The 17,019-nt window shown below is 48.3% G+C and overlaps 1 protein-coding gene across 6 annotated transcripts in view; it reads left to right on the top strand.

Moving 5' to 3' along the window:
* LOC125447980 (fibroblast growth factor receptor 1-like) overlaps positions 1–11,207 on the top strand; it is a 173,861-nt gene extending 162,654 nt beyond the window's left edge. For all 6 annotated transcript variants that reach the window (XM_059641209.1, XM_059641211.1, XM_059641213.1 and 3 more), the window contains exons 16-18: positions 4,313–4,450; positions 7,544–7,649; positions 8,205–11,207. In XM_059641209.1, coding sequence (XP_059497192.1) covers positions 4,313–4,450; positions 7,544–7,649; positions 8,205–8,381 — 421 coding nt within the window. In that variant the 3' untranslated portion in view covers positions 8,382–11,207. The remainder of the gene's footprint in view (positions 1–4,312; positions 4,451–7,543; positions 7,650–8,204) is intronic.
* Positions 11,208–17,019: the final 5,812 nt, after the last annotated feature.

The following is a 17,019-nucleotide window of genomic DNA, read 5'->3' as shown; positions in this document are numbered from 1 at the left end:
TGTATATGAGAGTGTGAGTCTGTGTGTGTATTAGAGTGTATGTGTGTGTGTGTATAAGAGTGTGTGTGTGTATGAGAGTGTATGTGTGTGTGTGTGTGTATGTGAGTGTGTGTGAGTATGAGAGTGTGAGTGTGTGTATGTGTGTAAGAGTGTGTGTGTATGAGGGTGTATGTGTGCGTTTGAGTGTGTGTGTGTCTAAGAGTGAGTGTGTGTATAAGAGTGTGTGTGTGTGTGTGTATGTGTGTGTGAGAGAGAGTTTGAGTATGTGTGTGTGTATATGAGAGTGTGAGTCTGTGTGTGTATTAGAGTGTGTGTGTGTGTGTGTATGAGAGTGTATGTGTGTGTGTGTATAAGAGTGTGTGTGTGTATGAGAGTGTATGTGTGTGTGTACGAGAGTGTGTAATTGTGTGTATAAGAGTGTGTGTGAGCATGCATGAGGGTGTGAGTGTGTGTGTATGGATAAGAGTGTGTGTGTATATGAGAGTGAGAGTGTATATGTGTGTATGAGAGTGGGTGTGTGTATGTGAGAGTGTGCGTGTGTATATGTGTGTATGAGAGTGTGAGTATGTGTGTGTGTATGAATGTGAGTGTGTGTGTGTATGAGTGTGTGTGTTTGAGTGTGTGTGTCTAAGAGTGTGAGTGTGTGTATGAGAATGTGAGTATGTGTGTGTGTTTATGAGAGTGTGAGTCTGTGTGTGAGTGAGTGTGTCTGTGTGTGAATGAGTGTGAGTGTGTGTGTATGAGAGTGTGTGTGTGTGAGTATGAGAGTGTGTGTGTGCATGTATGAGAATGTGTGTATGAAGAGTGTGTGTGTATGAGAGTGTGAGTATGTGTGTGTTTATGAGAGTGAATGTGTGTGTGTGTGTATGAGAGTGTGAGTATGAGAGTGTGTGTGCGTGTATGAGAGTGTGTGCGTGTATGTGTGTATGAAGAGTGTGTGTGTAATTGTGTGTGTGTGAGTGTGTGTATGAGAGTGTGAGTATGTGTGTGTGTTTATGAGAGCGTCAGTCTGTGAGTGAGTGTGTGTGTGAGTGTGAGTGAGAGTGTGAGTGTGTATGAGTGTGTGTGTGTGTATGAGAGTGAGTGTATGAGAGTGTGTGTATGCGTGTATGAGAGTGTGAGTATGTGTGTGTGTCTAAGAGTGTGAATGTGTGTATGAGAGTGTGATTCTGTGTGTGTGTATGAGTGTGAGTGTGTGTGTGTATGAGAGTGTGTGTGTGTGCGTTTGAGTGTGAGTGTGTGTGTGTGCGTCTAAGAGTGTGAGTGTGTGTATGAGAGTGTGAGTATGTGTGTGTGTGAGTGAGACTGTGTGTGTGTGTGTATGAGAGTGAGTGTATGAGAGTGTGTGTGTGCGTGTATGAGAGTGTGAGTATGTGTGCGTTTGAGTGTGTGTGTGTGTCTAAGAGTGAGTGTGTGTATGAGAGTGTGAGTATGTGTGTGTGTATGGGTGTGTATGTGTGTGTGTATGAGTGTGAGTGTGTATGAGAGTGTGAGTATGTGTGCGTTTGAGTGTGTGTGTGTATGAGAGTGAGTATGTGTGCGTGTGAGTGTGAGTGTGTGTGTGTGTGTCTAAGATTGTGAGTGTGTGTATGAGAGTGTGAGTATGTGTGTGTGAGTGAGACTGTGTGTGTGTATATGAGTGTGAGTGTGTGTGTGTATGAGATTGTGTGTGTGTGTGTATGAGAGTGTGAGTATGAGATTGTGTGTGTGTGTGTATGAGAGTGTGAGTATGAGAGTGTGTGTATGAGAGTGTATGTGTGCGTTTGAGTGTGTGTGTCTAAGAGTGAGTGTGTGTATGAGTGTGAGTATGTGTGTGTGTGTATGAGCATGGGTGTGTATGAGAGTGCGAGTATGTATGCGTTTGAGTGTGTGTGTGTGTGTGTCTAAGACTGTGAGTGTGTGTGTGTATGAGAGTGTGAGTCTGTGTGTGTGAGTGAGTGTGTGTGTGAGTGAGTGTGTGTGTGTATGAGAGTGTGTGTGTATGAGTGTATGTGTGTGTTTGTGAGTGTGAGTATGTGTGTGTCTATAAGAGTGTGTGTGTGAGTGTGAGTATGTGTGCATTTGAGTGTGTGTGTGTGTGTGTATGTATATGAGAGTGAAAGGTGTATATGTGTGTATGAGAGTGTGTGTGTGTGTGTGTATGAGAGTGTGAGTGTGTATGTATGAGAGTGTGAGTCTGTGTGAGTGAGTGTGTGTGTGAGTGAGTGTGTGTGTGTATGAGAGTGTGTATGTATGAGTGTGAGTGTGAGTATGTGTGCATTTGAGTGTGTGTGTGTGTGTGTATATGAGAGTGAGAGTGTATATGTGTGTATGAGAGTGTGAGTGTGTGTGTATGTGTGTATGAGAGTGTGTGTGTAAATGTGTGTATGAGAGTGTGAGTATGTGTGTGTGTGTGTATAAGAGTGTGTGTGTGTGTGTGTGTGTGTGTGTGTGTGAGAGAGAGTTTGAGTATGTGTGTGTGTATATGAGAGTGTGAGTCTGTGTGTGTATTAGAGTGTGTGTGTGTGTGTGTGTGTATGAGAGTGTATGTGTGTGTGTATAAGAGTGTGTGTGTGTATGAGAGTGTGTGTGAGCATGCATGAGGGTGTGAGTGTGTGTGTATGGATAAGAGTGTGTGTGTATATGAGAGTGGGTGTGTGTATGTGAGTGTGTGCGTGTGTATATGTGTGTATGAGAGTGTGAGTATGTGTGTCTGTATGAGTGTGTGTGTGTATGAGTGTGTGTGTTTGAGTGTGTGTGTCTAAGAGTGTGAGTGTGTGTATGAGAATGTGAGTATGTGTGTGTGTTTATGAGAGTGTGAGTCTGTGTGTATGAGTGTGAGTGTGTGTGTATGAGAGTGTGTGTGTGTGAGTATGAGAGTGTGTGTGTGCGTGTATGAGAGTTTGTGTGTGTGTATGAGAGTGTGAGTGTGTGTGAGTATGAGAGTGTGTGTGCGTGTATGAGAGTGTGTGCGTGTATGTGTGTATGAAGAGTGTGTGTGTAATTGTGTGAGTGAGTGTGTGTGTGTGTGTGTGTATGAGAGTGTGTGTGTGTTTGAGTGTGTGTGTGTGTCTAAGAGTGTGAGTGTGTGTATGAGAGTGTGAGTATGTGTGTGTGTTTATGAGAGTGTGAGTCTGTGTGAGTGTGTGTGTGTGTGTGTGAGTGAGAGTGTGAGTGTGTGTGTGTGTATGAGTGTGTGTGTGTGTGTATAAGAGTGTGTGTGTGTATGTGTGTGTGTATGAGTGTGCGTGTGCATGTATGAGAGTGTGAGTGTGTATGTGTATAAGAGTGTGTGTATAAGAGTGTGAGTATGTGTGCGTTTGTGTGTGTGTGTATATATGAGAGTGAGAGTGTATATGTGTGTATGAGAGTGTGCACGTGGGTGTGTGTGTGTATGAGAGTGTGTGTGTGTATGAGAGTGTATATGTGTGTATGAGAGAGTGTGTGTATGTGTGTATGAGAGTGTGTGTGTAAATGTGTGTATGAGAGTGTGTGTGTGTTTGAGTGTGTGTGTGTGTCTAAGAGTGTGAGTGTGTGTATGAGAGTGTGAGTATGTGTGTGTGTATGATTGTGAGTGTGTGTGTGTGTATGAGTGAGTGTGTGTGAGTATGAGGGTGTGTGTGTGTAAGAGAGTGTGTGTGTGTGTGAGTGTGTGTGTGTGTTTGAGTGTGTGTGTGTCTAAGAGTGTGAGTGTGTGTATGAGAGTGCGTGTGTGTTTGAGTGTGTGTGTGTCTGAGAGTGAGTGTGTGTGTGTATGAGAGTGTGTGTGTGTTTGAGTGTGTGTCTGTGTCTAAGAGTGTGAGTGTGTGTATGAGAGTGTGTGTGTGTTTGAGTGTGTGTGTGTGTCTAAGAGTGTGAGTGTGTGTATGAGAGTGTGAGTATGTGTGTGTGTGTATGAGAGTGTGAGTCTGTGTGTGTGAGTGAGCGTGTGTGTGTGAGTGTGTGTGTGTTTGTATGAGAGTGTGAGTATGTGTGCTTTGAGTGTGTGTATGTGTGTGTGTATATGAGTGAAAGTGTATATGTGTGTATGAGAGTGTGTGTGTCCGTGTGTGGGTGTGTGTATGAGATTGTGTGTGTGTGTGTGTGTGTGTGTGTGTGTGTGTGTATATGAGAGTGAGAGTGTATATGTGTGTATGAGTGTGTGTGTGTGTGTGTGTGTGTAAATGTGTCTATGAGTGTGTGTGTGTATGTGTGCATGAGATTGTGTGTGTGGGTGTGACTCTGTGTGTGTTTGTTGTGAATGGCTGCCCCCCTGCGGGGTCTGTGTGAGCTGGGTCCTGTTGGAATGGAGATGAGTTGATGGTCTAACTGGAAGCTCTTGTTGCTCCCCCAGCTGGTCCTTTGGCGTGCTGCTGTGGGAGATCTTCACACTGGGCGGCTCACCATACCCTGGCATTCCTGTCGAGGAGCTCTTCAAGCTGCTGAAGGAGGGACACAGGATGGACAAGCCATCAAACTGCACCAACGAGCTGTGAGTAAAGGGATCCACACAGTGGGCTGTGGCTGAGGGTGCCAGGAGGGAAGCATTCCCTTCCATCCAGTTTGCTCATGTCTGAGTTAATGTTTCGGGTCCGGTGACCCTTCCCCAGAACCTGTTACATGCCAGCCTTGCTGTTCAGAAACATCACGGTGTTGGCAGTGTTTCGTCTTTGCGTAGTGCTACTGATGTGCCAGGCCATTGTCCTTTTAACCACCACCTCTGGGACACAGGCTCCCTTGTGCAGTCCATACACACTGTTGTGCCTCTGCCTGATCTGGATTCCTGGGCCAGCTGGTCATGATGTGACTGTATGTTGCAGTAACTTTGAATGTTTATCAGATTTGTCACAAGTGGCTGTACACAGTTTGACTGAGCCCGTTGCTGAGATGAAGAACTCTTGTTGAATACCACTGACAGTCTTCACTAAACGATCTGTGGAAGAACTTTTCATCGAGTTCTGAGCACAGCTGGTGTGAACACAAAGTGCGTTGAGTCCTGCATCGCTCCTGTTTGCTTCTGTTTCGGTGAATGCTGGCGTGCGGACTCAGAGGAGATTTGGAAAGTATAAATCATACAAGGCCCTTCTGTAAGATGGAGGAGACAGGAAAGAACTTAAACAAGAAGTTAGGAGGGCAGAAAAGGGCTCGCAAGTGTCCTTGACAAAGAGGTTTCAGGCAACTTTTGTACATTTTTTACGTGCTTTTGGACAAAGAGTGTAGCGAGGGGAAAGGAAGGTCTACTTGAGGACAAAGGAGGGAATTTATGTCGGGAGTGGAGGACCTGAATGAGAAACTTCACATTGGTATGCACCAAGGAGAAGCACTGGATGGTGGGAAGGTTAGGGAGGGGTTTGTCAATATTAAGCTGGCAGATTGCAGAAATTGCTGGAGTGATGAACAGTGAGGAATGTTACCAAAGGATGTGGTTCCTCTGGAAAGCTGGGCGGAGAAATGGAAGATGGAGGTTAGTCCAGACAAGCGTGAGGGTAATGCATGTTAGGAGGGCAAATGCAAAACGAAATGCCAGTCACTTCAGAGCATTGATGGACAGATGGATGTTGGGGTCAGAGATCCCTGAAACTGGGAGCACAGCGGATACATTGGTAAAGAAGGTGTGCCGTGTGCTTGCCTTCATTGATCAGGGCATCGAGCATTAAACGGGGAAAATCGTGTGGCAGCTACACAAGACTTCAGTTCAGCGGCGCTTGAAATATTGTGTGTTGTTCTGGCCATCACACAACAGGAAGGATGTGGAGACTTTGGAGAGAGTGTGAAAGCAGATTAACAGGACATTACCTGGATTGAAGTGTATCAACTATGGGGAGAGATTGGCTAAACTTGCGCTGTTTACGCGAGAGCATTGGAGACTGAGGGGACGCTCCAATTGAAGAGCTCTTGTGGCACAGGAGGCCCGAGGTCAGGAGCTGCCTGCTCCAGGGGTATGTCCCTGTAAAACTCAGACACCAGGGCAGGGCAGACAGTCGGTGTCTTTTTCCCAGGATGGAATTGTGGGATAGTGAAAGAGGCAAAGTTGCCCTGATCAATGAAGGCAAGCACACGGCACACCTTCTTTACCAATGTATCCGCTGTGTTCCCAGTTACAGGGAGCTCTGACCCCAACATCCATCTGTCCATCAATGCTCTGAAGTGACTGGCATTTCGTTTTGCATTTGCCCTCCTAACATGCATTACCCTCACGCTTGTCTGGACTAACCTCCATCTTCCATTTCTCCGCCCAGCTTTCCAGAGGAACCACATCCTTCGGTAACCTTCCTCACTGTTCATCAGTCCAGCAGGTTTGCAAGGAAAGATTTTTTCCACAGAGGGTGGTTGATGCCTGGAATACACTGCCAGGGTAGAAGCAGATACAATAAGCCGGGGACATGAACAGGCAGAGAGTACAGGGGTATGCACCATGTGCAGGCAGATGGGATTAGTCTAAAATTGAGTAAAGACCGGTATAGATATAGTGATTGAAGGGCCCGTTCCTGTGCTGTACTGCTCTATGAGAGAACTTAAAGCTGAACAGAAACCTGCTTCCTTCCTGCATTTGGTTTGAAAGAACTGGCCCTCCTTGGAGAGTAAGGGGAAGCGGGTGACTCCATCCATCCATCAGCACCTCTGTTTGAAACTACACAGCATGCTCCTGGCCAACTCCATCAGCCAGGTTCCAGGCTAGAAATGAGCAGTGCTCCATCTGGTGACCTGGGTCCCCTGCCTGATCAGGCTGTTGCTCAGTCACCCACGTGTCTGCCTGTCCCACCGACTGGATGCACCACACACCCAAAGGTGGCTGATCAGGTGTTGGGTTTAAAATGTTCCTCCAGATCGAGTTGAAATGGTCCTCGGTGTTTCAGAGACAAAGCTGGAAAGCTGTGGCATTATGAGTACTCCCCTGGTTAACTGTGGCTGGAAAGAGGAGGGGCAGCTGATGGGTTCATCCCGGGAGCTGCTTCCTACCTCTGACCAAGGAGAGTGCCTGACACATCAGCCTGTCTTGCTGTTCCCCGAGGTTGATGGCTGTGTTTGATCTGATCTGGACCTGTCCTGTGTGGGGATCCTCACCGAGCTGGTGCACATACCCGCGACAAGCAGCCTTTTGAAATTGGGACTGCAGGTGGACGTGATTCTCCACCAGGTATACACCATCACAACACATCATCCGAATCATTTAAAATGTTCGTTGTTTTCTTCACAGAAGCCAATGAGACACTTGTTTCGTGTCCTCATTTGTTGTAACTCCTGCCCCTTCCTCAAGTCGAATTCCAAACCGGGACATTATCCGAGAACTGCTCCTAGCTTCTCCAAGCGCAGTGTTAGATAAGGAAAACACTGGGCTCTTTGCAGAGTTTCACTTCCTACAATAGAGGGAATCTTGCTGAGGTGCTGCATGTGCAGAGGAAGATTCCAGAACACTGACCTGACAGTGCCTGACCAGAACTCCTTTGTTAAATGGTCAAGTATTGAGGCTTGGCTTCAGCCTCTGCCAGGCCACATTTGTGCGGTGGACCTGTGTGATGGTGGGATTTTGCTTTGCACAGTGGCATTGACTGTATTGAACGTGCTTCCTCTATCCTGCCCCCAGATACATGACAATGAGAGACTGCTGGCATGTTATGCCCTCCCAAAGACCAACCTTCAAGCAGCTGGTGGAAGATCTGGACAGGATTCTGGCAATGACTTCCAATCAGGTGAGACATGGGCTTCGGCTGGGTTTGGAGCCTTGACTCAGTCCCGGACGACCAGGGGAATGAGTGGGCCGACCCCCACAACCCTCTGCCGCTCCAGTGCTGGCATAGAAGGGAGTTGAGGTGTAACAGTCTGTTGGCATGCTGCTGGCGCTGTCAGAAACCAAAGGCCCCGATCCTGGAACAGCTGCTGGGTGTTTCCCGAATCTGGGAGAACTGAAGCAACATTCCCTGGTATCTGAAACGTAGCCGAATGTCCGTAACCCATAAATACACTCACACTGGGTGAGAGAACATTTGTACTAATATTGAAGTAATATTAGGCTTTGGGAAGCTGCCTGAAACAGAGTGAAGCAAAGAGGACTCTTTCGGAGATGAACAGTACAGCTGAGAAAGGCCATTTTCAAACAGGTTAATTTGGCCAGGCCCACTGCAGAAAGCTGGCATTTGGGCCTTGCAGATTTCTGCTGCCCTGGTGAAGCCTCTCAGTTCCTGACTGCTGGTGGTGTTGGCTTGGAGATTGAGTTCATTGTTTATTTTGTCTTGTTGGCTTTGCAGGACTACTTAGACCTGTCCGTTTCCTTGGATCAGTATTCACCCAGCTTCCCGGATACAAGAAGCTCCACCTGCTCCTCCGGCGAAGATTCCGTCTTCTCTCATGAGCCTCTCCCCGAGGAACCCTGCCTTCCCAAGTATCCAGGACACACCAACGGATGCCTGAAGCGGAAACACTGAGCCCAGCCGAACTCCCCGGGCTCACCGTCTCTAACTCGCTGAGTCGAACTTGGTTTCCCTCCCCAGCCGCGTGTCGTGGCCTATGGAACGTTCTTGTCTTCAGAGGCTTCCACCCCACCCCCCCACCTCCTTCACCGTTGTAAACCAACCTTTGTCAACTTTTCCCTGTTTCAGCAAAGCCGCGAGCCATTCCCAGAGGCGATCTCGCTGAGCCAAAGCATTCTGTTGGTGGGGGGGGAGGTGGCGAGGACAGGCATCTGTGGAAGCCTTCAGGAGCTGGGCTGTGTGAGGCGTTGCCTGATCATTGAGCAAACCCGCTTCAAACCCCTCACTCCCTTTCTCCAGAACCCCCTGGCTCCACAGTCTGTCTCCCTTACCCAGCTCCCCCCTCCCCACCACCAGACCACAGCCCTGGAAGAGGCCAGCTTCATTCAAACCACTGAACTTGCTGCCTGTATCGGACAGAGAGTTAGCATTCCCCCCCAACCACCTCCCCAAATCCGGGGAAGAAGGCTCTCCACATGGAGCGGATCAGTCTGATGACTTTGAACAAGGAGGGATCTTCCATTGACCACAAGTTGCTGTGCGCTTCCTCGCTTGTGGACTACACTCAAGTTGCTGCCAGCTCCTCCCTGTGTCTTACAGCCGGCATTCTGGTCGGGGACCAACAAGCACAAGCTGGTGCATGAAATGTCATTCGTTTTCCAATTGGGAACCTAACTGCAACAGGGCGCAGAAAACAGCTCTCCTCACTTTTTGTAAATATAGCCAAATATGTATAAATATAAATATATTTACAGGAATTTTTTTCTTTTTGTTTTTGTAAAGAAAAAAGGGGTAATTTCCAGGATATGTACCCGTAGGAATTTACACATTGCTCTCACAATTGTCTCGGCTCTGTTCTTAGCTTGGGCATTCTGCAGGATCTCGATAAAGGGAGGGGTGGGGGTTTGTTCAGAGATCAGGGCATTCTGGTGATGGAATTGGGATTCGTCATGAATAAAGGAAATATATTGGAGCTGGATCTGTTATATCAAGGGTACAAGGGATAGCAGAGAGATGGGCTGAGTGTCAGCCTCTGAATTAACTAGTTGGGCTGGATATCACGGTGGACTGAATAGCAGCCTGGGAAACAGTGTGCGTTTTTTAATCTTTGGTTTTTCTTCCCTTTCGGATTTCCCATGTGGCATTTTGTGACCCCAGCTGGGCAAAGGTGGCACTCAGCAACAGCGATGTTGCCCCTTTGAGAGAGAGGTCTCATTGCCAACAGTGGGTGCTATGCTGTAGTCCTTTGTTCATGAATCCAGAGATTGGGATGTCGGGTTACCCTGTCTCAGTCTCTGGATCACCGCCCGCTACCTTGGCAGCCCTGGGCCATGCCAGGTACGTTGGGGTGCAAGTGATGGAGCTGAGACCATCAGGCGATGCTACGCTGGAGAACCAGATGGCCTGTCATTTTCCACACTGAGGAGCCCAAAGAGGTGCTGAGGAAACTAACTGATTCGACTGGGAATCAATGCTGAAACGTCACCTTGCAACCCCACCCCGACCAGGAGTTGAGTGCCAGCCATAAGGATGTTTGGTGCACCCTGCTCACCCAACCCCAACCAGTTGTACAGGGCAGTCAGTGTGAGCGTGTTGCTGGAGGTGGATGGAAACGGCGCCATGACAATGAAGATTGGCCCACTTGTGCCGGTGGCTGCCAACAGCATTGTTTCCCGTTGTGTTGGGCAGCCCCTGGGCAGCAGGAACAAGGCCTGCAGTGTGAAAGCTGGCAGCTGGCCGACTGAGGGTGAAAGAGGGTAGTGCAGCGCTGTTGCTGAGCAGGCCCTGTCAGCTTTGCCAGGCTGGTGTTGGCACACCACTTCGTGCTGGCAGAGACATGGTTGACCACCTCCTGCTCCCCCTCTTGTCACTGACTGAGATAATGCCGGCTGTCGACAGGTTACAAATGGTCTGTGAACCTGCAGCCTCTCGGGTAATGTTCTCAGGCGTGGCGTGAGTGAGATGGTCCAGCGCATGAGCAGGCCGTGTTGCCTCTGTACTCACTGTTGGAGAAGTTGTTTTATTATGCTCATGCCCCTATCTATTGCCAGCGGACCATCGACAGTTTCTTTTTGCGAGTGACAATTGAAGCTGTCTCTCCCAGCCTCTCAGAGTATCAGAAATGGGGTTTTCTTTTGGCTTTTGTCTTTTGGATATATTTCCTTTTTTGTAACAGTTATTGTAAGTCTGTGACCTCTCGTTTCCCTCATCCGTTTCTCCCAGTCCACCCTACCACTTGTTATATGTTTGGCTTGACACTGTGACCCCCACCCCCCCCAACCCCAGGGGTCTCTGGATACACTGAATCTCTGGAGAAGAATGTGTTTCATGGGGGCTCCCCCACCTCGGGGATTCAGTGTCTTTGAGAAGGTTGATTTTGTCCGTCTTGAACATGGGTCTCGTGCAAGCTGCTGTTTTTCCTTTCAGTGACGGCTGCCTATGCACCATTTGTAGGCTGTGTTCTCAGTGCAAACCAGTGTGTGCCAGAGGCAGTGATAATGATTTGACCAGCCTCTGAACCAGTCCTCTGGGTGGTCTTTCTCTGCTCCGAGCAAAAATATATCCAAGGGATCTCACTTCGGGCTGTCCTGATGACATGTTGTACTTCAGTCTAAAGTGTGTGCATGAGTAAACCGGCTAATACCTAATTTATTGTTTTTTTTTAAATAAAAAAGAGAATTCTTCTTCCTTTTTTTTATAAATGTTTATGCCAGTTTCAAAGTTGACCTGTAGTTATTCTGATATTTACCGTTTTTTGTGATTAAATTCCTCATAACATTTTATTTGCCTTCATTTGATGTTGTTGTTCTATCTGTGGCCCCCTCCCTTTTGGATTCCCTGTGTGTCCTGCACATTACAGAGTTCTCTTGTTGTCGTGCAAAACAATGACAGGTCAAGGATTTCCTGTCCCCCACACAACTGCGCCTCACTCGCAGCCAATGTGTCCTGAAACAGCCAAGCCTCTGGCCTTCCCACGAGCTCGAGACCTTGGCTTGAAGCCTGCCCTTTGACTGTTGGGTCCCATCCCTTTGGGTGTAGCCCCAGTGTCAATTGGGTGTTGGGTGGGGACAGGTGACAGCAGCAAGCTGAATCCTGCTCCTTTCTATCGCCTGATTCAAGGGTCGAGTCATCTGGTGCCCGAATGCAGCAAGGCCTGGATAATTTCCAGGTTTAGGCTGACAACTGGCAAGAGATGTTTATGCCACAGAAGTGCCAGGTAGTGAGCATCGCCAACAAGAAACCAATGAACCATTGCATTCTTGACATCCAGGGACTTGACCGTCAACATCCTGGGAGTTACCATTGATCAGAAACGCAACTGGACTCACCACATCAATGCAGCGACTACAAGAGCAGGTCGGAATACTGCAAAGAGTAACTCACCTTCTGACTCCCCAAAGCCTGACCGCCATCTGTAAAGCAGAACTCCCCACTTGCCTGGATGGGTGCAGCTCCAACAACTCTGAAGAAGCTTGACACCATCCAGGACAAAGCAGCCCGCTTCGCTGGCATCATATCCACCACTTAGAACAACCACTGCATTCTCTGCTGAGCCTCAGGAGCAGTCATGGTAGGTGCACAAGGGTGACTCACCAAAGATCCTCAGGCAGCGCCTTCCAAACCCAGGACTTGACCATCGAGAAGGACAAAGTCAGCAGATACATGGGAACCCACCTCCTGCAAGATCCCCCCCCAAGCCACTTACCATCCTGACTTGGAAATACATCGCCGCTCCTTCACTGTTGCCGGGTCAAAATCCTGGAATTCTCCCTTTCAGGGCATTAAGAGTCTCTCTACAGAGGATAGACTGCAGCAGTTTAAGGAGGCAGCTCACCCCCACTTTCTGAAGTGCAATTAGGGACCAGGCAGTAAACGCGGGCCCAAATGGTACGGCCCAGAGTAAAGGATGTCCCTTGAATCTCTTCCCCGTTCAGTTTGATTGTGAGTGCACTGTCTCTGAATACTGGTGGATGTTTTCCATGCCTTGGGCCTTCTGACCTTTAGAATTTGCAAAGGGTGAAAGATGGATCAGATTTCAAATGGAAAGGAGGGGAGAGAGCTGACAGCCTGGTGGGGGCTGGTGATGAAGTATGAAATGAGGCTGAGTTTTCTGAGTCTCGCAATAACAGACCCATAGATGGGGCAGCCACGTCAGGACAACGCCGTGAACCGCTCCAGGTGTTGGAAAAGTTGTGAGCAAGTTTTCCTGGGTTTGCCAGGTGCCTGTCGAGGGGAGTTGGCAGCCTCTTTGAGAGTGATTTTCAGGGATCCTGGAGCACACCACCTCCTCTCTCTGTCCCTCCATCCTCCCTCAGTGTACGGAGCTTCCCAGCTTCATGGAGCTTCGATCAGGACCAAGAGCTCCACAGATCAAAGAGGGAGCTATTGGAACAAAGCCTACAAGTGCCATTAGCTCAAGCTTCTCTGCTTGGAGTCCCACCACCCTTGGCTGTTGTGAACCTTCAGCTGCATCGCTGGGTGTACAAATCCTGGGATGTCCTGGTGGTCTCCAACCAGTGCCTACCTCCAGTGAGGTATACTCCAATGGCAAGTGCAGAGGCTGCTTCTCCAGGGAAAGAGCTCTATTGGTTGAATAGCCAGCCCATGGGAACTCATTCTAGACCCCCTTTCAAACCCAGCTGCTGAGTGTTGCTGTACAACCTTGATGTTGCACAAAGGGGATGGAGAGAAGCAAATCTGAGGGATCGTGGATAATGGACGGACTGAAGGGAATTTAATGGACGGACTGAAGGGAATTGAATGGACGGACTGAAGGGAATTTAATGGACGGGCTGAAGGGAATTTAATGGACGGACTGAAGGGAATTTAATGGACGGGCTGAAGGGAATTGAATGGACGGACTGAAGGGAATTTAATGGACGGGCTGAAGGGAATTGAATGGACGGACTGAAGGGAATTTAATGGACGGACTGAAGGGAATTTAATGGACGGGCTGAAGGGAATTTAATGGACGGACTGAAGGGAATTGAATGGACGGACTGAAGGGAATTTAATGGACGGGCTGAAGGGAATTTAATGGACGGGCTGAAGGGAATTGAATGGACGGACTGAAGGGAATTTAATGGACGGACTGAAGGGAATTTACTGGACGGACTGAAGGGAATTTAATGGACGGGCTGAAGGGAATTGAATGGACGGACTGAAGGGAATTTAATGGACGGACTGAAGGGAATTTAATGGACGGGCTGAAGGGAATTGAATGGACGGACTGAAGGGAATTTAATGGACGGACTGAAGGGAATTGAATGGACGGACTGAAGGGAATTGAATGGACGGGCTGAAGGGAATTTAATGGACGGGCTGAAGGGAATTGAATGGACGGGCTGAAGGGAATTGAATGGACGGACTGAAGGGAATTGAATGGACGGGGTGAAGGGAATTGAATGGACGGGCTGAAGGGAATTGAATGGACGGGCTGAAGGGAATTGAATGGACGGGCTGAAGGGAATTGAATGGACGGACTGAAGGGAATTTAATGGACGGACTGAAGGGAATTTATATTAGGCAGGAAATGGTATTGGATAGATTGTGAGGTCTGAAGGCTGATAAGTCCCCGGGACCTGATGGTCTGCATCCCAGGGTACTTAAGGGGGTGGCTCTACAAATCGTGGACACATTGGTAATTATTTTCCAATGTTCTATAGATTCAGGATCAGTTCCTGCGGATTGGAGGGTGGCAAATGTTGTCCCACTTTTCAAGAAAGGAGGGGGAGAGAAAACAGGAAATTACAGACCAGTTAGCCTGACGTCAGTGGTGGGAAAGATGCTGGAGTCAATTGTAAAAGATGAAATTACGACTCATTTGGATAGCAGTAACAGGATAAGTCAGAGTCAGCATGGATTTACGACGGGGAAATCGTGCTTGACTAATCTTCTGGAATTTTTTGAGGATGTATCTATGAAGATGGATAAGGGAGAGCCAGTGGATGTAGTGTACCTGGACTTTCAGAAAGCCTTTGATAAAGTCCCGCATAGGAGATTGGTGAACAAAATTAGGGCACATGGTATTGGGGGCAAAATACTGACTTGGATTGAAAATTGGTTGGCTGACAGGAAGCAAAGAGTATTGATAAACGGGTCCCTTTCGGAATGGCAGGCAGTGACCAGTGGGGTACCACAAGGCTCGGTGCTGGGACCGCAGCTGTTTATGATATACATTAATGATATAGACGAAGGCATTAGAAGTAATATTAGCAAATTTGCTAATGACACAAAGCTGGGTGGCAGTGTGAAATGTGAGGAGGATGTCATTAGAATACAGGGTGAGTTGGACAGGCTAGGTGAGTGGACGGATGCATGGCAAATGCAGTTTAATGTGGACAAATGCGTGGTTATCCACTTTGGTGGCAAGAACGGGAAGGCAGATTACTATCCCAATGGAGCCAAGTTAGGTAAAGGGGAAGTACAATGACATCTGGGTGTTCTTGTACATCAGGTAATGAAAGCAAGCATGCAGGTACAGCAGGCAGTGAAGAAAGCTAATAGCATGCTGGCCTTCATAACAAGAGGAATTGAGTGTAGGAGCAAAGAGGTCCTTCTGCAGCTGTACGGGGCCCTGGTGAGACCGCACCTGGAGTATTGTGTGCAGTTTTGGTCTCCAAATTTGAGGAAGGACATTCTTGCTATTGAGGGAGTGCTGCGTAGGTTCACGAGGTCAATTCCCGGAACGGCGGGACTATCATATGTTGAAAGATTGGAGCGACTGGGCTTGTATACTCTTGAGTTTAGAAGGATGCGAGGGGATCTGATTGAGATGTATGAGATTATTAACGAATTGGACAATCTGGAGGCAGGAAGCATGTTTCTGTTAATGGGGGAGTCCAGAACAGGAGGACACAGTTTAAAAATAAGAGGTAGGCCATTTAGAACAGAGTTGAGGAGAAACTTCTTCACCCAGAGAGTGGTGGATATATGGAATGCTCTGTCCCAGAAGGCAGTGGAGGCCAAGTCTCTGGATACTTTCAAGAAAGAGATAGACAGAGCTCTTAAAGATAGTAGAATCAAGGGTTATGGGGATAAGGCAGGAACAGGATACTGATTGTGGATGATCAGCCATGATCATAATGAATGGTGGTGCTGGCTTGAGGGGCAGAATGGCCAACTCTTGCACCTATTGTCTATTGTGCGAATGTACCCCTGTGTGAAGTGAAAGCAAGGGCCAACGCAGACTAGTGATGCCGAAGGGGCTGTTTGGTGTTGCACATTCTCAATATAGGTATTTATTGATTGTTTGACACACCTGATGCCCATTGAGAAAGGTTTGGGATTCACTGATTCCACAACAGAGCAGCCAGCTGCACTGGTCCTGAGAGCTGGCCTTCCATGTTTTGAAGGGGGGGGGTGAGGGTAATGTTTTAGCGTTTGAGCAGGATATGGGCCATGTCCATCGGCAGTGTGCTGCATGTTGATGTGGCGCAGCAAAGTGCTGTCTGACCCTTCTGCGGGCTGTTCCAGAACTCTGACCCCTGAGTTTGAAGAGTGCCTCCTGCCTGTGCAATTCTCACCAACCCTGCATTTTCCCAACTTGGCAACCCTCCTGGCCCTTCTCAGGCCCTCGCTGACCAGCATGAGAACTGTGGCCCGTGCTATACCACATATCCGGAGTTCCCTTCCCAAACTTGTCCCATGTCCCACCTGCCGCGTCCGTATCAGGTCTCCACAAAAGTCACGATTCAGGTGTTCTTTGTTCCTCCTCCCCCATGGCTGCCTTCCACATCCATTGCTCTTTCTGTTCCCAAAGCCACCATCGCCACTGCCGCTCTCCCCACCACCATAAAACACCGAGAGTGCTGATCTCGGGAGAAAGCCAGCGTGTGCCATGAATATGGTGAGAGACAGGATGAAGGAAGGAGGCCTGTGTCGGTCGCCAGACCTCACGTAGAACATGACAGTCGGTTGGCTACAATAAGACCGAAAGATTAAAGCAAGTGCCCATTTCCACAGACACGGTGCATTGTGATTTGAAGCCTCAAAGTCAAAAGGTCCAACAGGATAACAAGGTGCGGAGCTGGATGAACACAGCAGGCCAAGCAGCATCAGAAGAGCAGGAAGGCTGACGTTTCGGGCCTTGACCTTCTTCTTAGCATTTCTGAAGAAGTTTCTAAGCCTGAAACATCAGCATTCCTGCTCCTGTAATGCTGCCTGGCCTGCTGTGTTCATTCAGCTCCGCACCTTGTTATCTCAGATTCTCCAGCATCTGCAGTTCCTGCTATCTCTCCAACAGGAGTTTGGGCAGCTATATTTTTGTGTATCCATCATGTCTTCAAAAAAGAAGTAATTCTGGGCATTTCCTTGGAATGATTCTTGATTGTTCCCAGCCGCTGTGCTGTCTGAAGAGTGGAGCCGAAAGTGATGTCAGGGACTGAGTGGGTGCATTTCCCGCTTAGCCTGACCTGACTGAATGATTCAAAAGTTCACCTGCACTCTCCTACAGCAGTAGAAGATTTGCCAACTTTAAGGGCATTTAAATGGTCATTGGATAAACATATGGATGATAACGGAATAGTGTCGGTTAGATGGGCTTCAGATTGGTTTCACAGGTCGGCGCAACATCGAGGGCCGAAGGGCCTGT

The sequence above is a fragment of the Stegostoma tigrinum genome, chromosome 40 (assembly GCF_030684315.1).
Source record: "Stegostoma tigrinum isolate sSteTig4 chromosome 40, sSteTig4.hap1, whole genome shotgun sequence".
Classification (NCBI taxonomy): Eukaryota; Metazoa; Chordata; class Chondrichthyes; order Orectolobiformes; family Stegostomatidae; genus Stegostoma; species Stegostoma tigrinum.
The sequence above is the reverse complement of the archived record's forward strand: the minus strand, read 5'-3'. Positions and strand labels throughout refer to the sequence as shown.